This window comes from Centroberyx gerrardi, chromosome 9 (genome assembly GCF_048128805.1).
Source record: "Centroberyx gerrardi isolate f3 chromosome 9, fCenGer3.hap1.cur.20231027, whole genome shotgun sequence".
Taxonomy (NCBI): domain Eukaryota; kingdom Metazoa; phylum Chordata; class Actinopteri; order Beryciformes; family Berycidae; genus Centroberyx; species Centroberyx gerrardi.
Genome location: NC_136005.1, coordinates 2308983 through 2330749, shown reverse-complemented (window position 1 = coordinate 2330749; position 21767 = coordinate 2308983). Strand labels below are relative to the sequence as shown.

Genomic DNA, 21767 nt, shown 5'->3' with positions numbered 1-21767 from the left:
GTCGGATATATCGGGAAAAACGACTTTCCTACTTGGAAATTTCACATGAGCACCCTCCAAATTCGGATAATGAAGTCAGAAACTCAGAGAGAGTTTTAGTACCTGAGTTTGGTGACCTTTAACCTTCTCAACAAGATGAAAAAAATAAGTTTTGTATCAGTCAACAGTAAGAAAACACACACACGTACCTCGTTGTTGAATAAAGTTCATCAAATCAGCTTGTTAAGCTGCAGGACGGCCATGTTTGTTTATTGTTTGTCTTCCGGGTTTGATTTTTTAAAAAAATAGCACATGAACACAACGCTGTTTAGCAGCCGAGTTCGAAGTCGGACTTTCCCGGCAGCACATGAACGCACCAAGGCCGCACAACACACCAGCGCACATCATACACTCCCAGGCAGCTAGCATTCTGTTGTTGAATAGATGTTGACGGGACGGCCTGCAGCAACGTTGAAACCCAGCTAAACGCAGCGCTGAAATGAAAGTTAAGAAAATGTCTGTAGTCGTCCAGAGCTGCCTGCATCGGTTTGGGAAATCAGGACCTAAAAATCTTTCAACTCCTCCTGAAAAAAAACCCAAAACATTGAAGAAAAACAGTTTTTTAATATTAAATATATCAAGGCTAAAGCTGGAAGGGTGCAAAGTGTCATTTTGGCTAAAAAATACTTTTCTAAATCATTTTTAAGGCTCTTAGTGAGATCTGTCTGGTACAATAAGCTCTTTTTTGTCTTGACCAAAAGTTAATTAATCAACAAAATGTTCAGAGATTCAAGTAGACATTAATGAAGGAGGGAATATGTATTTTGTCTCTGCTGCTGTGAAGCTAGTCAAGGTCCACTGACGCCCTTCCAGCTCCGACTCCTCCATTTATCTTTCAGCGCTGTAGTTATTTCCTGCTGATTCAGTGCTTGGGTCCGTCTGAAGGGAGCGTCGATAAAGTGCCGCAGTCTCACAGAACGCTCCAGAATGAAAGTTGAGACGATGTCAGTAGTCGTCTGTCTACCTGCATCGTCTGGCGAAATCAGAACCTAAATAACTCTTCGATGTCAGTTCAAAACAATTTCCAGAGCTGTTTTTAAAATGATTTTTTACCCGTGCCATAATATCATATTATTGTTTGGGCTAAACTGCACCATCTGTCAAACGCTTACTGGGCATGCTCAGCAAAACCCATTTCCGTGGTAAAAAAGAATAGGATAAACAGGTGAAATATCCCTTTAAAAGCAGCTCTCCTCCCACCTCACTGCTATAACTCTGTCTCTGTCCCGGGCCGCCGCCGTCTAAACACGTTCGCTTTTGGTAACAGGACTCATACAAGGTCATGGTGCGCTGTGTGTGAACCCCCCCCCCCCCCCCCCCCCCCCCCTCCCCCCCCACCCCTTCCTAACATCAAGGTGTCCCAAATCTTATCATCACCCCGCGGCGCTGCGTTCCCGGCGTATGATAAATGACTCAGCTTCTTATAGAACTACATCTAGGAATAGCCTGGGAGGCGAGGGAGTAAAGGACTGTGAGGAGCGGGTGGCGAAGGCGAGATGAGATGAGATGATGATACTGTTGTGTTTCCAGGAGATCCACAGTCTACAGAGCAAGAAGACAGACGTCAGTGAGCTGGAGCAGGAGAGAGAGGAGGCCGAGCAGAGACTCCAGGTGAGCTGATGGGCAAAGGTCAAAGGTCAAAGGTCAGCCATGCTGTCTGCTGCTGCCACAGCAGCCGTGGGTATTCATGACAGCTAATAGTTACAGATAACAGTTAAAAATGTGTTAACCTGCCACAACCTGAGGAGCAGTGAGTGACCAACACACACACACACACACACACACACACACACACACACAGTCAGTTTGGTTCACTAGAAGCTTCCTGGTAAAGCACCGAAACACATTTGATCCAGTTCCAGCTGAACCTGCCAGGAGAACTGAGGACTTCAAGGAGAAAACAAATTGTATTGAATTTCCTTTCTAAAGCAGGAGATCAGACCTGATGCATATTGCATAGGCTTTATTAGGTTCTCTGTCATCTTTAGTCCTGCAGTCAGTGGTGAATTATGTATATTCATATTTGTCCTTTTGTGTCCTTGTGTTCATAATGTAATCCATCAGTGCGTTTGGCATACAGAATTACTTCATAAAGCATAAAATTGCCCATTTGCATTCGCAGAATAAACAATTTAAAGCAAATAACCATAAAGGGAACTTTCCAGTGAAGTGGATACAGTGAGCAGCCATGTTAGGGCAGAGTCAGTTCAGACTGAGAGAGACCGGTGAGCTGAGGCTGCTGGTTCGATCACCATGGCAACACACAGACGATTAAACCGCTGCTCAGTGGGACTCTGCTGACAGGGTTTACATGAAGTCTTCCTCCTAAAACACAAACCATCTAAAAGTCCTTCATGCATTTATCTGTCCTGCAGTAGTGCTGCACAACATTTGTTCTTTAATATTATACAGTAGAAGCAAAACTCTCAACCAGCTACTGAAGATAAGATTTAAACTTTAATGATCCCCATGGGGAAACTGGGTCGTTGCAGCAGCAAATGGGAATATGATACAGCAAAGGAAAACAGAATATAAATAATACAGCAAAAAAGGTTTATAAAACAAACCACAGTTATTCAGAGTCATGAGGAAGATAGCTAACTTAGTATGATAGATTGTATTTTTTCAGTTAGCAGCAGAGCGCTAGGCTTCATAATATTAGCTTCCTCCTCTCTTACCTCTTGTCTTTTTCACTGAGCTTCAGTCTAATGTTACTTAGCCAGAAAAACGGTGGTTCTTTGGCTCCGCCCACTGAGGTTTAACTCAACCAATCAGATTTCTGTCTCCGGCGCAGCTCCGCCTCCAAGAAACGTTTGTAGAGGTAAAACTTCAATCTGTACAGTACACACACCTACTTACACATCTAAAACTGTGGCTCTTTTGCTCCGCCCACTGAGGTTTAACTCAACCAATGAGATTATCTCTGCTGATTATCTCTTGTTTGTAGAGCAAAAACTCCCATCTACTGTTATACAGATTAGTGTATATGTCTCTGTGTCTGTCTGTAGGAGCTGGAGAGGCGAAACGCCGAGCTGGAGGATCGGGTTCAGAGCGCGGAGAACACCCTCGCCTCCAGCCGGGAGGAGCGGGAGGAGGCGGAGGTCGAGGTGCGACGGGTCATCGAGGTTCTGGACGTCAAGATCTGCGACCTGAGCGGCCTGAGACAGAGCCTGGCCAAGCTCATCGACAAATAGCCTCCGCAGCAGCAGCAGGGCCGCAGCTCAGCAGCCAGCAGCCAGCGCTGCTTTCCTCCTTTTGGCCTTGATTTGAGTTTTACTGATGTAACAGAGCAAAGGTCAAAGATCAGCATGGAGGACGACTGATGGGAGTTTACCTCCATGGATCTGTTTTTGTTAAGATCAGTGAAGGTAAACGGAGGAGGTACAGGAAACCTCTTAAAGGTGCCACAGGTAGAATTTAGAAACATCAGTCTATCATGATACCTTGGTATAATTACTGTAAACAGATGAGAGCCTGGTGGAGACTGGTCTCTATCTCACAGCAGCAGTATTGTTAGTTCTAGTCTTTCTCCACATTAAGACTACATTTCCCATAAGCCCCGTTGCTTCCTGCCCCCCCCTCCCCCTCCCTGAAGAGGATCAACATGTTGGAAGTGATTTCTCCATCTTCCTTTCCCTCCTTCCACCATCTGCTGCCAGAAACTCTTTCAGCTTTAGCTCCGTTTGCTCTGGAAGAACAGAACCTCTTCCTGTTTTGTGCCGTAAAGCGATCCAGCAGATTTCCCTCCAGATCCACCAGGTGGAGAAACTATGGAGGATGCAGAGTAGAGGCTGATAGAGGCTGACAGGCTGACCACTGCTGCTCTGGTTTGTTTACGGTAATTATACTGATGTCTCAAAATTAATGTGGTGATGATGTATTGACGTTAAAATGACACACGTAGCATCTCGAGGAATTTCACCAAAATTGAGTTTGAGGTTGTTATTCTCCAAAAGTAGACATTTCCAAAAAAATGTCAAAAGATTTTTCCAGTTGGTTTATTAGTTTTAAGTCAGCTGTCTTTATGTAATGGGGAATGGGCAGTCCACTCCACTTAGTATATTTTCTTTATTGAGACAAAAATCTTACCATATACAGTTGTTTCCAGGGCAACAGTGATTTCACCAAGTTTCATCATCCTGTGTGAATGTTTTTCATGAAAACACAGAGGTTGGGGGTCATTCATTAATTACATGAGGTCCCCATATAATACCAGTGTTGTGCAAATAGGGCTATAGATTCACACTTCCTTTGGTTGTGAGATCCAGTAACTCAAAACTGATACAGCAACTGAAAAAATATTGGGAAATTACAATAAAATGTCTGTTTTTGCACAATAACAATCTTAAAGGATAAGTTCTGCCTGACTCTGGAGCCAATATTGTCTGTCGGTCCAAGAACTACAGGTATGGAAGAGACTAATTATATACAGGTCCAAAATTGCTTTTCTTATTCTTTAAAAGTCCGTTTTGGTGGCATTCCCCTTGAACCACCGTGGGGCTCGGGGTTCGGGGCTCGGGGCTCGGGGGTTGGGGCCCTGGGCTCGGGGCCCTGGGCTCGGGGCTTTGGGCCCTGGGCTCGGGGCTCGGGGCTCGGGGCTCGGGGCTAGGGGCTCGGGGCTAGGGGCTCGGGGCCCTGGGCTTGGGGCTCGGGACTCGGGGCTCGGGGCTCGGGGCCCTGGGCTCGGGGCCCTGGGCTCGGGACTCGGGACTCGGGGCTCGGGGCCCTGGGCTCGGGGCCCTGGGCTCGGGGCTCGGGGCTCGGGGCTAGGGGCTAGGGGCTAGGGTCTAGGGGCTCGGGGCTAGGGGCTCGGGGCCCTGGGCTCGGGGCTCGGGGCTAGGGGCTAGGGTCTAGGGGCTCGGGGCTAGGGGCTCGGTCAGGGTGACGGACAGTGTCGCTGCAGGCTCCGCCTCCCAGCAGCCAGCAGAGCAACACACTCCGAGATGCAACAATCTGCTCCTTCTGACCTGAGAGGATCGCTGGGAGCAGAGCCGTTTTCTATCCATGTTTTATGAGGACTGTTCTTTCTCACCACACACTCTATTATTCATGTTCATCGATGCGTTTCTCCCAGTCCGGGTGGGAAACCTCCACCGGCTACCGGCCCGATGATGCTGAACTTTGTCTGCGGCTGGTGAAGTTCGCTGCTCCGGCAGTCATGTTGCCAGCTGCTGTTCTGCTGCGGCTGCAGGCCGAGGAAACACTTCCCACCCTGGATGTCCTTGAGTTGAGTCGGGATGCACCTGACGATGTATGTGCCAAGTTTTATTTTGATTTTGATTTTGTCAGTGTTAACGAAATTATGGGGTTTCACTTTTTTGTCCTTTTTCTGTGTTCGTAACACTACAGTTTGCCATAATAGTAATAATAATAAAGTAGAGAGGCTGGAGCTGCAGAGCGTAGATCACATGAGAGCACTGCATGAGCTCTGCAGGAGGGATGTGAAGTAGTGTGTGTGTGTGTGTGTGTGTGTGTGTGTGTGTGTGTGTGTGTGTGTGTGTGTGTGTGCGCGTGCGTTACCCGGCAGCGTGCAGCAGCCTCACACTGCTGGAGTTACAAAGCACAGCTGCAGTAGTGTTAGTAATCTGGTACTTAATTGACCTGTTTGTCAGCTTTGTTTGTGAACTTCTGATGCACATTCTCTATTGATCGTTTGCTTCTCGCCCCTGAAGAGTTATCGATTCCTTAATATGCTGATAATATAGGTACAAATAAGGTGCCGTGTAGCAACTGATGCTGTAATAACTGCCGTATAATGTAATAACTTGTAAACATGTAATAAAATGTCTCTTTGAACGGGTCAGAAATGGAATAAAACCTGTTGATATGATAAATTGCCAGATAATTTAACATTACCATAGCAGTTATTACTTAATAAGGGCAGTTACAGTTTTACCTGATGTGATAATAATACTGACTGATAACTCATAACTTGATTTGTTACATTCTTATTGTTACAAGATGTTACATTATTAGTCAAAAATATCACAACATCAGTTAAAAATGTTACATTAATGTTACACAATGTTACATTATCCAGTTGTGTATTAGGCTACATTATCAGGTTTTATTACATTTTCAATCCAATAACAGTGACATTTTATTACATTTTGACAAATTATCCATTATCCAGCAGTTTTGACATCATCAGTTGTTACATACAAGCATTTTTGAATTAGCAATAATGTTTCTAGCATAGATGCCTGTTGATAGTGAATCCAAGTCATCTGTAGGTACTGAACCTCGTTGGAGAGCAGGTGATGAATCATCATGTTTCCTGCTGGCTGCAGCTCAGAGCCGGCCGGGAACACACACCGCCTCGCCTCGGCTCTTCTTCTACACACTCGTCATTAGAATACTTTACAACGGCCTTATTCCAGTGTAGTATTAGTACACAATAATACTCTGTCAATACTTCATGAGTAGCTCCTTTATACACAGGAGGAGGCAGAAAAGACTAGTTCTCCTTCTAGGATCAATAAAACTATTATAATGTACTTAAAAGGGTGTGACAACACAATGTAAGTATTAAGTGTTAAAACATGATTGTACTTTAATTGTGTTGTAACACCTTTATAAATATGTTATATACTAGGGAGAATTTCATTAAGTATTTCCTCAGTATTATTGTTTACCTAAAAAAACTTTTCCATTGGCTAAAGGAAAATTCCCCCTAAACCGCTGTTGATGATGATTTTTCTTCTTGGTGGATAACTGGCCAATCGTAGACGAGGTGACGTCACCTCCAGATGTTTCCAGCAGCTACAGTGACGGTTTGAATGGCTGCGATCAGATACACATAACCGACAGCTGAATCATCACACTTACAAACCATTTACACATCCATACATCCACCTGTGATAGAAAGCAACAAGTCCCCGCCCCTTCTCTGGGGGGCTGCTGAAAGGCATTCTGGGAAATGCAGGGAATCACTAACTGAAGTAGAAGCAGACGAGGCGGGTTGAGGGGAAGTGAAATAACTCCTGGAATGCATCGAACATCACAGACTGGTGAGATGTAACCGTGTGATGGGATCTGAAGGGGATTCCTCCTTTAACACACTGGAACAAGGCCTTTGGGAAATGTTTGTTACACCTTTCTGTTGCCAGCGGCAACAGAGACTGCAGTACCAAAGATGCACCACTTTGTCACACTGAACCCTCTTCGACTGGAAGAAGCACACAGCTGTTTGTCTGATGCTCAACTTCATCTCCGTCACACAAACACTCTCTGTCGGTTTAAGTCGTTTGCATCTCTCACTGTCCGACACGCTGAACACTTTGGTCCGACTCAAAATACCTCAGAGAAAACCTTTGACTAGTCCAGGTTAGTTTTCAAAACCGTTCTTGCAGAAAAATCCAGCGGTGTCTCTTGGTAACTGACTTGTTATTGAAGTGTTGCATCATGGGAAAACAGGGATTTGTAGATCAGCTGGTCAGGTTCTGGCCACACGTCTGATTTTTCATTCAGTTGTTGAAGAAAGCGTGGATTTGTGGAGAACAGGTATTTGTGTGGGATTTGACAATGTGAGACAAAAGTTCCTTACATTTGTATACAATGTTCAACATTAAAACTCAGTCATGCAAGTCAGTTTTTTGGTGTTTTTATTATCCTGAACAGTGGGAGTGCGAGTAATCCAGGGTTCATACTGTTTCCATTTTAAAATGCCAGACTTTTTCCAGATATAAATTCCTTGACTGGATTGTTAGATTTTGGCGTTCGACTCGTCTGCTGCTTGTGAAAATATCCAAAAACCAGCCTGAGCTGTTCACCAGCTTTAAGGCCGACATAGATCTTTTATGTAAATTCATAGTAAACACCACAGGAAGTAGTCTCAAACCGATTTAAGAGAAAAAAAATTGCTTTACTGAAAATATATATGATGGTCAGAGTTCACCCCCTTTTCTTAGATTGCCTCTACATCTCTGGCTGTTATCACTATAAATGAAGCTTATTCTTCCCAATAACAAGTTTCACAATGTGTGGAGACAGTTTGTTTACAACTACATTAACTTAGTCAGGTGTACTGGAACTGAACAAGATTTTTATGACAACTTTTTAAGACTTGGAAGTGATCAAATGGATTTACTGAACATTTCCAGAATTGTGTATGAACCCTGCTCATTTCTGAAGAACGTGCAGTGTGACCTAGTTTAATACATCCATGAGTGTGACACATTCAGACATGGACAGCTGTTCTAAATACATTTTCCTTAGCCAGGAATTCAGTTTATTGCAATTTCCTGATCTTATCTCGGATAAAATCTTGGTCCAAATGTTCCTGAACATCTTTTATCTTCATATGGGATAAGTTGTTAAGCAAACATCAGCTCCTTCCCTTAGGAACTCGCTTCAGAAAGTCTTGTTCTGTTTAACCGTTCACTCTGCAAACAACCTGATGATCACCTGAGTTCCACTGCACTCCATAAGCCCAAATACTAAAACTTTCTGCTCAAATTAAACCAAAAACTCTCCTTCTCCTTCATTATGGGAACTCAAAAATAATATAAACCAGACGAACAGCAGCTCTTTTTAGACCATTTATTTAACACAAGATGGCATCTTCAGTCGTCAGCACCTCTTCAGTCAAAATGTCTACTTCAGCTTCTTCTTGGGGCGCAGGTTGTTGGTGTGCCCACACTTCTTCTTGCGACAGTTGACAGCGCGGGGGTGCAGACGGGCGTAGCACCTGTGACACAAGAGGTCAGAGGTCAACAATATGGAGGGACTCCTGAACCAACATGAAGCCCTGAAAAGACTGACATCACAGCTAAACGCAGATCCATAATAACTTCCCTTCAAATAACTAATGTATTTAGAGATTTTAGGGACACCAGAATATTTCTACCTTCTGTTGCCAGGTCCTTACTATTGGCTACTTCTCATGTTGGCAACTTAATTGCTGCACTTAAGTTGCTCCAGATAAGAGCAACAGTTTAACACCTGCCAAGACAAACTGAGTCTGAAATACCGGTAAAACTCATCTGCTCTACCGGACACTTCACACTAGAAAGACCAACAAGATGTCAACTGAAGGGGATAAATATAATTACAGCTACTATTTCCTTTTGTGATTTTGAAAAACTAACAGGTTTGTGCAAAAAGTGGATCTAGGAAAAGTCATAGAGGAACATTTTGAAAGCTGAAATATTTTGACAAAATTCAAAACAGCAGCCAGTTGATCACAGCTTCGTCTTTCAGTTCTCAAAATTTCTAGACATTTTTTTCTTAAGTGGGTACTTATCTTTAAAAAACAGTTTCTCAGACTAAATCTAATGTCAGTAACATGGAGCCTGGACCGGCCCCTGGAACTACTGCCTTTGATAAGTTCAACCTGTGTACACAAGCTGGGGTTTGTCTAGTCAAATGTCTTTTCCAGAACTTCACATCAGCTGGATGGAAAAACTGAATCCTGGAGGTTTAACAGGTTTCGACGCTCCACTTACTTGCGGCAGATCATCTTGTCGCAGTTGTATTTCTGGGCCAGCTGTCTGAGGGAAGGCTCGATGATGCCGCCACGCAGACGCAGGACCAGATGCAGGGTGGACTCTGATGGACACACAGACGCCATATCGTCAGTCAAGACACGCTCATTCACACAGAGCCTCATCTAAAGACAGCTGACCTAGTTTTAAACACTTATATTTAACTGATAGCTTGTTTTGTTCTCAGTAAGCCGAGGTTTGTTTTGTTCCTTTTGTAATCTAGCACTTCTGGACCTTGTGCTGAGCAGTTCTTACCTTTCTGGATGTTGTAGTCAGACAGCGTGCGTCCGTCCTCCAGCTGTTTGCCGGCGAAGATCAGACGCTGCTGATCAGGGGGAATTCCTGCCAAAACAACATTTATCAGTCCGTCTTCATTTATACTTTTAAATGCAAGGTAAAACAATAACCTGTACTGATGGGCAGGTGACAGGGAGGCTGAGTGAGTAGACAGACTGTCCCGCACCCGAAATGTCAGAAAGTTTGTGTCTTGTTGACAAGATACTGAACCCTAACTTCATAAATTGTAATTCACTTTAGTTAAAGTATCAGCTAAATTCCAACAATGTAAATGTCATGTAAATGCAGCAGGTTAGTCTGAAGATTGGTGAGATTATTCCCAACCAGAGGGTCAGAGTTCAATCCCCCATGAGGAAAAACCTGCTCAAGTTCCCTCAAGTAAAACTACTGAACCCCGACCTGCTGAACCTACAGCCGACCAGAGGCAGAGGAGAATCCCCTTTCAATTACATTTATATATTAAACAGACTAATGAAAAATAATAGAAAGTACAGGTATGTATGATGATGACCATTTCTGTATGATGAGCATGATCATGGCAGACGACATTACTGTTGCTTTAGACTCATCTCTACAGAGTCAGATCTGAGACAGCTCACCTTCCTTATCCTGGATCTTTGCCTTGACATTTTCGATCGTGTCGCTGGGCTCAACCTCGAGGGTGATGGTCTTCCCCGTCAACGTCTTCACGAAGATCTGCATCTTTGCAGGCTGGAGAGAGAAAACTCAGAAAGTTCAGACATGCGGCTAGCTGGAAGCAGCATCACTCCACTTAACATCAAGAGGTGACACCAACACAGAAAGCTGATAAACTAGGTTCATTATAAACTAATATGGCAGTACTGGTAATATTTCCACTGTGTCGGAATATAATGTTGACTCCAGAAGCTCGTGCTGGAGTCAGCAGCTAATGTTAGCGTTAGCAGCAGACAGGAGTCCGTGCGGGGCCTAGCCACATGCGTGTCGTTAGCGTTGTAAATGTTTCCGTTTCGTCTATTTTCCGCCTCAGAAATGAGCCTCCGATAGATGAATACAACTATTAACGATAACGGAGTAGTAATATTGCATTTCCATCTAATTAAACACCTTTATTTTCACCTAAAATCGACAATTATCCACTAGACAAAATGTGCACCCACCCGGCCGTTAGCTGAGCCTCAACGAAAAGAGAGTGGAAGAGGCGGGGGTTCGAATACGTCACTTCCTGCTCTTATGTCTCCATGGGGACGGATCCTGGATTTTTATTTTATGCGTGTTTGATTCACGTTGGCTTTCGTGAAATTTATTCTCGAAAGGAGCAATTTACTCAAACTATTGACACGAATAATTATTGTTTACAAAAATCTCAAGCCGTTCTCTGAGAGAGCCCGTCACGCCAAACTGGTTAAAAAAAAAAAAAAAAAAAAATCTATATACCCCTTAAACTTTAGAGTATGGTTCATCATCTTGCTCTTGGGGAATCGGGAGGAGTCCATGTTGAATTCGGCATATAATTCACCAAGCAGCACTAAGAGCAGCAACATTTGAACTTGTAGAAAAATTTCCCTCAATTTTCTTCCACCAAAACACACCCGGAGGGCGGCAGCGAGCAGCGGCAACCATTTTTAAAAGTTGAAATTTCATTACAATAAGTGCTGCTTGGTGGATCATATACATGCCGAAATTAAGAACTGAATCTAAATATTCAGAAAGAGTGTTGAGGTTGAGTCGTATATTAAAGTGTAGGATGTGTCTTTGCCGATACGAGCTGAGCATGACTGTTCCAGACTGAAGTTTCACTGACACCTGCTGTTGTAACGATGGAACTGACTGTGAGCCACACGGCCTGCCAATATAATCTGTAATATAATCTGTGTATGTGAAAATGTAGCAAGCAAATATTTCATTTTTAATGTTAAATTACAGATAGCAATTAACTATGTGTATTTTTACTATGTACATTTTTATTTTTTATTTATAAGAACACAAGAAACAAAAGCAACCCTCCTCCTAATGAGCTTTTGTATTATTATTTTTTCAACCAAAGGCACCACTTCAAACATTCTCAGTATAATTGCAGTGAGTGTCTTTGCTTTGTGTTGCATGCAGCCAGCACGCAGTCAGGTTAGAGAGTCTGCAAGTTGATACTGTAAGTTTATCTAAGGAAATGCTGAATTATGCATAAGACTCTTGAATAAGAGAAGCACGTCCGCTCCAAATATTTAGACGGTTCTTAAGTATGGTAAAAAGGTAAGTAGGCTACCTTTCATTACTCCTACACTAATGCTGTCTCTTTCTGACACCACAGATAAAGGAAAGGCTAAAGGAAAGGCAGTAGTAGATGAATATTTGAAATGGATCTTCACTGTCAGGCTGAAACCCGACAAAAGCAGATTTCTGTTCCCTCAGTGGAGCTGGTGTTTGTGTATTTGCAGACTGTGGGAATAAATACTATGAATGCTAAAGTTTTGTGTGTCCAGTCATAAAGTCACCTAATGTTGTGGCATTGGGGTTGGAACTGGACACCATGCCCTTGTTTCTCTGCAGCAGCAACAGTATCGACATCATCGTGTTCCACATCACACAGGTTTCCATGGTGAGGCATCGTGGCATTTCCAGCTACCCAAAACACAGGCACAGTAATGTAAAGAGGGGAAACAGCAAGGTAAAGGAGAGAGAGAGAGAGAGAGGAGCAGACGGTGATATCCAACATGGCCGCAGCGGTGAAAACCCTGATCCCAGCCCCCCCGACGGGCAAAGACCTCCTCCTGTCCACCCACATCCCCTTCCTGGACCGGAGCGACGGAGACGCCTTCACCACCAGCTTCCAGAAGTTCTTCCAGTCTTTCTCTTCTGTCCAGAGGAGGGCGTCTGTCCCCCGTCCCGCCCCGGCCCAGGTGCAGCACCGGGACCTGCGGCACATCCGGGAGTACCTGACCGAGGCGCTGGGGTCCTACCGGCGCCCCCAGCTGGCCGCCGTCAGCCGCACCCCGCGATGGATCAAGCTCCGCACCAACTTTAAGATGCCGTCGGACCCCCGGGAGGCGACCTTCCTCTCCACCCAGGCCCACAGCTTCCAGCCCCGGCGCTCCTCGCTCCCCAGCATCGTCCGACCGGCCGCGGCCCTCAGGAGGGTCCAGAGAGCGGAGAACCTTCCAGAAAGCACCCACAGAGCCTCCTTCACCCCGCACACCGCCTCTCCTGCTGCGAGGGTCCCGGTTAAACATCTAGGTCAGTGACAAAGTGTTGTTCATCCCATCTGTGGCTTGTTCTCATTCATCTCAGTCAGATGGTTTTCGGTCATTTTTCTTTTTTTGTGATCAACTTTCTGAATTGATTTGAATATTTTGGTCATTTTTCTGATCAAAATTCATCGATCCATATGGCAACCCCCCCCAAAAAATGGATCCACATGTCTTACTGATTAACTGCTGAGCCATGTTTTGTTTTTTTAATGTAAAGGTTCATCAAGTTCATACTGTAGTTTGGTTTGGAATTAACTTTAAAGCTGTGGGTACACGCTCCAATAAACCTCTGACACAGAACAGGAGCTTTGCCTTGTAATGAGTAACAGTGCAGGAATGTGTGTGAAGGTTCAGAGGTGACGTAGCATTATAACAGCCTTTGATTTGATGTTTTTCTCCTGGACCAGAGGGCTTCCCCACTATCAAAGGGGACGGACGCCTTCGCAGCCTGGTGTCCCAGTACAGCGACAGCTTCCAGGGAGACTGGAGCAGGGCGCCTCCGCCTGTGGAGAAGGTAACGCTCCATCCTGATCCAGCAGTCCGCAGGTTTTCAGTCCAACCAAACACCACAGCAGCTGATTTCACTGGTCAGCACCTTCAGCCAGAGAGGACGAGCTAATCACTGACTCTGTTTACATGGACAGCAATAATCTGACTATTGGCCTTATTCTAAACAAGGCAATATTCTGATTAAGCTGTTTCCATGTGTTGCTTATAGAACTCTTCCATTCATATTCCTGTTTACATGCAATTCTCCATGTCATAACGTCCACCTATTTAACAGCAAATACCAAATTTCTTTTTTAATTTTCTCACATTTTTACATCAGAATCCCATTACTTCTTCGAACACTGTGTATATTTTACTTCATGGTGTATCAGTCGGTGTCCTCACAGGTTTTTGTACTCTAAGCTGGGTTGTCAATCTCCTTTAATAAAAATCAATAACAACACCAAGAGATAAACTGTCCTTAGCAGCTGCAGATCCTGTTCCTCTGACCCAGGAGGAACCAAAACATTATGACCAGCACAGTCAGCTGTCAGTAGACACAACAGTGAGGAGGGTGCTGACCTTTCCATGACTGTTTCCATGCGGCGACGTCATCGACACAGGAGCGGTGACGCTGTGTTTCTGTGTGTGTGTCTCCGTTCAGCAGTCCGTCTCCTCGGTGCTTATGGGCGATCCGGCGAAGGTGGTGGAGAGAGAGACGAGCCACGCTGCGGCGTTCAGCCGGCCCGCCGCCTCCAGGTCGCTCTCATCCTGTCACACAGTTCACATGTCGCACACAGAGGAGTCAGACTGTAGAGGAAGGCAGTGCAGGAGAGAAGAGACAAAGAGCGCCGCGCTGTCCGTAAAAAAGAGAATTCATCATGGCCTCTAGTGCTGGAACATGCAACATGCAAAAATGTAGAAAAGGGCCATTCTCAAAAAATAATACCAAGGCACAGTTTTTGCAGGGATCCACTGTAGTAGAGGAACGCAGGACTGTAGCACTCCAGTCTGGTCTCACTTTCCTGACGACTTGGACTCAGACTCTGTTTTGACTCGGACTGGCATGGTGTGAAATACAGGGCCCTGGGAGTCTTGAGGGGTCCTGGGGGTCTTGAGGGGTCCTGGGGCTCTTGAGGGGTCCTGGGGGTCTTGATGGGTCCTGGGGGTCTTGAGGGGTCCTGGGGCTCTTGAGGGGTCCTGGGGGTCTTGAGGGGTCCTGGGGGTCTTGAGGGGTCCTGGGGGGTCTTGAGGAGTCCTGGGGAGTCTTGAGGGGTCCTGGGAGTCTTGATGGGTCCTGGGGCTCTTGAGGGGTCCTGGGGGTCTTGAGGGGTCCTGGGGGTCTTGAGGAGTCCTGGGGAGTCTTGAGGAGTCCTGGGGAGTCTTGAGGAGTCCTGGGGAGTCTTGAGGGGTCCTGGGGGTCTTGAGGAGTCCTGGGGGTCTTGAGGAGTCCTGGGGGGTCTTGAGGGGTCCTGGGGGTCTCGAGGAGTCTTGGGGGTCTTGAGGGGTCCTGGGGGTCTTGAGGGGTCCTGGGGGGTCTTGAGGTGTCCTAGGGGTCTTGAGGGGTCCTGGGGAGTCTTGAGGAGTCCTGGGGAGTCTTGAGGAGTCCTGGGGAGTCTTGAGGAGTCCTGGGAGTCTTGGACCTACAATTTGAGCCCCCTGAAAGCCTCAAAATCAAAATTTTGTGGGGTCTCTAAATTGAATTTTCTAAATAATCTATTACCCTTTAAAAGCTTACAGTGTCCATTATTGACTTTGCAAAAATATATATCCCCAGATCATTGTCACGCTATTCCGGGTAAACCTTCAGGTATTTTGACGCCGTCTGTCAGACAGGTGGCGCTGTGGTTCATTGGTCCTCGTGTTTTTACTCTACAACAGATAGTGAACAGTGTTTCCTTCAGTCACACTGCACCAAACAGGATTCATCACTCTGCTCATCAGGTCAGGGAATTCAATCAAAGAGGAAACAAGCTCTATAGGGTTGACGAGCTCCATGTGACCCTCAGACCTCTCTGTGTCGATCAGCTGGATGTTGACGCTCCTGCAGACTGATCTACATCCTCCTTTAGCATTATCTTTGCATTTGGAAAGACGTGTACACTGTTTATCGCCTATTTTGGTCTTGAATAGGACTCATTTTGCACTGGTTTTGGTCTTGACTTGGTCTCGGCCTCCTTTTGACCCAGTCTCGACTCAAACTCGAGTCGTTCTGGTCTTGGAACTGACTTGGACTCGACTGAGTTGGTCTGGACTGAAGCCCTGCAGGAAAGTTCCAGTTAGTATGAAGAGAAAAAGGAGGGAGCCTGCACAGAACGAAACGCCAAAGAGGCAAAAAGAGACAGAAAACGACCTAAAAATGCCTTTCACGGTATTTATTAATCCATGCTATGCTCTGCTTCACAAAACAGTGCAAAGGTTCAAAACGGCAAACAGCAGCAGACAAATGTTTTGTTATTATATCTGACTATGTAAATGATGACAACTGGCAAAGATGTAATATCAAACTATTTGCCTGCAGGTGTTTGCACTTTTTGCACATGTTTTTTTTGGAGCAGAGCCTGGATTAATGAATGCCATGAAAGAATTTTTCTGTCTCTGTTGTGCAGTTTCCCTCCTTTTCCTCTCCTCCGCTACAGAAGCAGCATGGGTTGCAAACAGAGCAAGAAGTCTCAGTAACACTCATTCATTAAAGTTTCATCTTACCTTATCTAAGACTTGAAGTGTGAGCGCATTATAATCATATTTAAGTGCATATGGTTTATTTTTACACTACAGTCACAGCAGAATTCCTTTAATTATATATTAATCTGATATGACTGTGATATGAGATGATGACTATAATTATTATTATTATTAGACAGGAACTCCAGAAGGTTTTGGACATTGTGTGTATTATAACACATTATAACATGTTCTGACTAGAATGACTACAGCACACTCATAAAGTGCTTATAATGTTTTATCAGGAACACTTAAGGGTCTCTGCTGTCAGATCTGAATCATTTTGATCTGAACCAACTCACTCTGTTTCTGCATCTGCTGTAAGATCAGGTGAAACTTTATTGATTCCTGAGGGTAAATTTGGTCGTTGCTGCAGCAAAAAGTAATAGGTTTCAGCAGGGAAAAAACAACTGGAATATAAGAACACAAATAGAATATAAAATAAGCAATAAAACAGTAAACAAACGACTGAAAGCAAAGCAATAAAATAGGATGTAAACATTTGTGGGGTTCTATATATGTATGCTGGTGTCAATTTAAAGTAGACTGTAGAGGAAATAAGAAAAAATCCAAGGCGCTCTCCTCTGTATGAAGTTAAAAAGCCTTCATCATTCTTGGCTATTTCATGTTAAAATGAAAAAAGGTAAAGTAGACTGTATTGGTTGGAAATATGTGGAAGGAGTATGTACTACTGTATGGATTAAGTTACAGTTGTTACATACAGATGATACTAGCAGTCATGACTGCCTACTTAAATATGGACTACTAAATTAGAAATATGTGCATAATAATATATAAAAATAGCACTATGTGTACAGTATTTTTCACTGCAAAAAGAGTGCCTTGGTATATATTTTTGCATGTTCCAGCACTAGAGGCCATGATCTCTCTCTCTTCATGGGGGAACTCTGGGGGTCTCTGACCTGTAATTTGTCCCTCTGAAAGCCTCAAAATCAAAATTTTGTGGGGTCTCTAAATTTAATTTTCAAAATTATATCACTATGTGTACAGTATGAAAGAGTGGAACCATGAGAAAACTTCATAGCTCAGCAGCACAGTGAGGTTTTAGACTGCAGTATACAAAATGCTGACTGACATGCAGAACCTGCGTCTCCTGTCTGAAACAGGCCGGCCGGAGCGAAGGAGCGTTTGAAAGTGAACCTGGGGGATTTCTGTGACGACAGCTGGACCTCCACCTCCAGGGAAACCTTTCGCTACGACAAGCCAGGTGAGAGTTTCTGGGTTTCTGTACAGTCAGATGTTTGGTGTCACTTTTCCCTCCCGTTTGCTGAGAATCCATATCTGATCTTTGAATGTTTTACAGCACAGAGAGAATTCTGCTCTCAGCATCTTAACAAAATGTCATTTCTGTGGACATTTTTATCCGAAGCACCCTACAGTGCCATGAGTCCAGACATTTTCCCAGTTTCACAACCAAATCCTTAATCTTAGCTCCATTCTAAACCAACGGGACAGAGACGACCTCGGAGCTGAGACGCTGATTAAACTGTCTGCTGTCCTGCCTGGCTGACTGGATTTAGTTTGTTCTCCAGTTGAGCCTGTCGTTCTGATGAGGAGGAACGAGAATTTCAGCTCCGTACCCAGGGGGGACACTGATGAGGGGCGCAACAGAGAGACGATGTCATCCACCACCAACGGCTTCTTCTTCCCTGAGGTGAGACAGTGCTGCCCTCTCACCTGGACTCTTTCAGTACGAGGGGCAATAAGGAGGATTTCACTGCCCCAAAGGACCAAATGACCATACTGTATCTGAAGGGGGGGGGTTAATGATCAATACCAGTAACTCATTGATTACTTGGCCAGCTGCTGAGATGTCTGACTTTCAAAACTCAATGTCCAGCCCGTTTTCTGTTTTGGAACAAAAACCCTCCACCTACTGGAGTTTCATGACACACAGTGTTACAAAATGTTAGAATATAAAGCAGTCCTTTAAAGTCACACTGAAATGAAAAATAGCTTCTTTTTTTTTTTGCTTATTCTAACAGTCATACCATACACCTATTTGACATTTTATGTCAAAACATGACAAAACAATGACTTTATTGTGTTTTTATATCAAAATCTCACTTCCTGGAAAACCTTTAGAAAATCTTTAGTGATGACTTCATGCTGCACCAGGAGGCGACATAAAAACTTAAGTCCCGCCCCTTCGCCCCTCCCATCAAACCAAACCTTTTCTCTCTATAACTGACCTCCCATTGGTTTGGCTTTTGAATGATGTCCCGCCCCAACATCCTGTTTCAACAGGAAATACATCACATTAAGGCAGCAAGACACTCTCAAAATGTGGTTTTATTGTGACTTTAATGAACATCAAGCATTATTATAATAGCATTATTTTGTGCTGTTTTTTTTGACTCAGGCATTTTCTCCTATACATTTTATTTGTTTTGTCATGATTATAATGTTACTGTAGCATAACTGTTGGAGTGAAACCAGGACAGTGAACATTTTGTACTTTTGGAACATGTATAGTCTTTGGGCTTCTCTGAACTTGGAGAGATTTTGATGCAGAGATTTGAGTTGTGTTCAGTGATGTTGGTGTTTTGGAATATGCTGCGTCGACCTGTTCTTCCACCTGGAGCGACACAGCGCCCCCAGCTCCTCCCCAGCTCCTCCTCCAGCTCCTCCCCCAGCTCCTCCTCCAGCTCCTCCCCAGCTCCTACAGCTCCTCCCCCAGCTCCTCCCCAGCTCCTCCCCCAGCTCCTCCCCAGCTCCTCCTCCAGCTCCTCCCCCAGCTCCTCCCCAGCTCCTCCTCAGCTCCTCCCCCAGCTCCTCCCCAGCTCCTACAGCTCCTCCTCCAGCTCCTCCCAGCTCCTCCCAGCTCCTCCCAGCTCCTCCCCCAGCTCCCCCCAGCTCCTCCCAGCTCCTCCCCCAGCTCCTCCCCAGCTCCTACAGCTCCTCCTCCAGCTCCTCCCCCAGCTCCTCCCCAGCTCCTACAGCTCCTCCTCCAGCTCCTCCCCCAGCTCCTCCCAGCTCCTCCCCAGCTCCTCCCCCAGCTCCTCCCCAGCTCCTCCCCCAGCTCCTCCCCCAGCTCATACAGCTCCTCCCAGTTCCCCCAGCCCCTCCCCAGCTCCTCCCCAGCTCCTCCCCAGCTCCTCCCCCAGCTCATACAGCTCCTCCCAGTTCCCCCAGCCCCTCCCCAGCTCCTCCCAGTTCCTCCCAGCTCCTCCCAGCTCCTCCAGCTCCTCCCCAGCTCCTCTCCAGCTCCTCCCCAGCTCCTCCCCCAGCTCCTCCCCAGCTCCTCCCTAGCTCCTCCCCCAGCTCCTCCCCAGCTCCTACAGCTCCTCCTCCAGCTCCTCCCAGCTCCTCCCAGCTCCTCCAGCTCCTCCCCAGCTCCTCTCCAGCTCCTCCCCAGCTCCTCCCCCAGCTCCTCCCCCAGCTCCTACAGCTCCTCCCCAGCTCCTCCCCCAGCTCCTCCCCAGCTCCTCCCCCAGCTCCTCCAGCTCCTCCCCCAGCTCCTACAGCTCCTCCCCAGCTCCTCCCCCAGCTCCTCTCCAGCTCCTTCTACAGCTCCTCCCCAGCTCCTCCCCCAGCCCATCCAGCTCCTCCCCCAGCTCCTCCCCCAGCTCCTCCCCAGCTCCTCCACAGCTCCTCCCCCAGCTCCGCCAGCTCCTCCACAGCTCCTCCCCAGCTCCTCCAGCTCCTCCCCCAGCTCCTCCCCCAGCTCCTACAGCTCCTCCACAGCTCCTCCCAGCTCCTCCAGCTCCTCCCCAGCTCCTCTCCAGCTCCTCCCCAGCTCCTCCCCCAGCTCCTCCCCAGCTCCTCCCTAGCTCCTCCCCCAGCTCCTCCCCAGCTCCTACAGCTCCTCCTCCAGCTCCTCCCAGCTCCTCCCAGCTCCTCCAGCTCCTCCCCAGCTCCTCTCCAGCTCCTCCCCAGCTCCTCCCCCAGCTCCTCCCCCAGCTCCTACAGCTCCTCCCCAGCTCCTCCCCCAGCTCCTCCCCAGCTCCTCCCCCAGCTCCTCCAGCTCCTCCCCCAGCTCCTCCCCCAGCTCCTACAGCTCCTCCCCAGCTCCTCCCCCAGCTCCTCTCCAGCTCCTTCTACAGCTCCTCCCCAGCTCCTCCCCCAGCCCATCCAGCTCCTCCCCCAGCTCCTCCCCCAGCTCCTCCCCAGCTCCTCCACAGCTCCTCCCCCAGCTCCGCCAGCTCCTCCACAGCTCCTCCCCAGCTCCTCCAGCTCCTCCCCCAGCTCCTCCCCCAGCTCCTACAGCTCCTCCCCAGCTCCTCCCCCAGCCCATCTAGCTCCTCCCCCAGCTCCTCCCCCAGCCACTCTCCCGTCTCCTCCAGCTCCTCCAGCTCCTCCCCCAGCTCCCCCAGCTCCTCCCCCATCTCCTCCAGCCCCTCCCCCATCTCCTCCAGCCCCTCCCCCATCTCCTCCAGCCCCTCCCCCATCTCCTCCAGCTCCTCCCCCAGCTCCTCCAGCTCCTCCCCCATCTCCTCCAGCCCCTCCCCCATCTCCTCCAGCTCCTCCCCCAGCTCCTCCCCGGCCTTTACAGACTTTCTCCCCCCCCCTCAGTGGACCCTCCCGGAGCGTCCGGTGTGTGTGTCCGGGGCCGAGCTGATGACCAGGAGCCACGTGGCGTTCAGCCCGCGCCGCCTGACCGGCCGGTACACCACCACCTCCCAGGAGCACTACAGCAGACGGGAGGGCGAGCGGGCCGAGCCGGCCGGCCAGCCGCCCAGCCACATCCTGACCGGACAGGGTGAGTGAAGGAGACAGAAAATGAGTAAGATTTTTTAAAATTGTTTGGGTAGATAATGTCCCACCTGTCCTGTCCCTCAGAGCCCGGGCCCAGACTCACCACTGTCCAGGCTGACTTCCTCCCGTCCCAGACCTGCAGACAGAGGCTCAGCCAATCACAGATGGACATGGTAAGAGGCCCGTAAAGAGTTGAGAAGGTTGTACTTTCTGCTCTACTGTAATAGTAGTAGTTGTAATAGTAATAATGGTGGTGGTAGCAGCAGTAGTAGTAGTAGTAGTAACAGTAGTAGATGCTGGGGTAAAAATGGCTGTGTACCTCAGTAGGAAGAGGAAGGTAGATGCTGGGGTAACAGTAGAAGCTTTAGTTAGGGCAGGAGATCAATAGATTATGAATACTACAAAAGAATGCAAGATTTAGTGTTTCATAGTAAGTGGTGTCTGGAGGAAGCTGTGTGTAGTCTGGAGGGAGGAGAGTTAGTTTTTACCAGGAAGTTGAGATGAGGAGAGGATAACATGGTGTCTGTGTTTTTGGTTTGTGAATGTCTTGTTGGCTTTGTTTTTGTTTTGCTGACTGATGTTTGTACATTGTCTAATAAAGGTCTTGTTAAACTCTCTCTCTCCCTCTGTCTCTCTCTCTCTCTCTCTCTCTCTCTCCCTCTCTCCCTCTGTCTCTCCCTCTCTCTCCCTCTCTCTCTCTCTCTCTCTCTCCCTCTCCCTATCTCTCTCTCTCTCTCTCCCTCCCTCTCTCTCCCTCTGTCTCTCTCTCTCCCTATACTCAGTACGCTAT

At 47.0% G+C, this 21767-nt stretch overlaps 2 protein-coding genes across 2 annotated transcripts in view; one reads left to right on the top strand and one right to left on the bottom strand.

The window, feature by feature from the left end:
• Nucleotides 1-4517, top strand: part of LOC139925730 (homer protein homolog 3-like) — a 54039-nt gene extending 49522 nt beyond the window's left edge. Inside the window, exons 9-10 of the mRNA XM_078285697.1 lie at nucleotides 1570-1650; nucleotides 3048-4517. Coding sequence (XP_078141823.1) covers nucleotides 1570-1650; nucleotides 3048-3233 — 267 coding nt within the window. The 3' untranslated portion in view covers nucleotides 3234-4517. The remainder of the gene's footprint in view (nucleotides 1-1569; nucleotides 1651-3047) is intronic.
• Nucleotides 4518-8566: 4049 nt separating this feature from the next.
• Nucleotides 8567-11085, bottom strand: LOC139925732 (ubiquitin-ribosomal protein eL40 fusion protein). The gene is made up of 5 exons (XM_071917218.2): nucleotides 10961-11085; nucleotides 10421-10532; nucleotides 9780-9866; nucleotides 9486-9588; nucleotides 8567-8728 (listed from the first exon to the last, which is right to left on the bottom strand). The coding sequence occupies exons 2-5, from the start codon at nucleotides 10521-10523 to the stop codon at nucleotides 8635-8637; spliced, it is 387 nt and encodes a 128-aa protein (XP_071773319.1). The 5' UTR covers nucleotides 10524-10532; nucleotides 10961-11085; the 3' UTR covers nucleotides 8567-8634.
• Nucleotides 11086-21767: the final 10682 nt, after the last annotated feature.

Bases quoted from the DNA above. Each gene is read 5' to 3' on its own strand.
- LOC139925732 (XM_071917218.2), bottom strand. From the start codon at position 10,523: ATGCAGATCTTCGTGAAGACGTTGACGGGGAAGACCATCACCCTCGAG. The intron at 9,589-9,779 runs GTAAGAACTGCT...TGTGTCCATCAG, and splicing joins TGACTACAACATCCAGAAAG to AGTCCACCCTGCATCTGGTC. The intron at 8,729-9,485 runs GTAAGTGGAGCG...CTTGTGTCACAG, and splicing joins GACAAGATGATCTGCCGCAA to GTGCTACGCCCGTCTGCACC.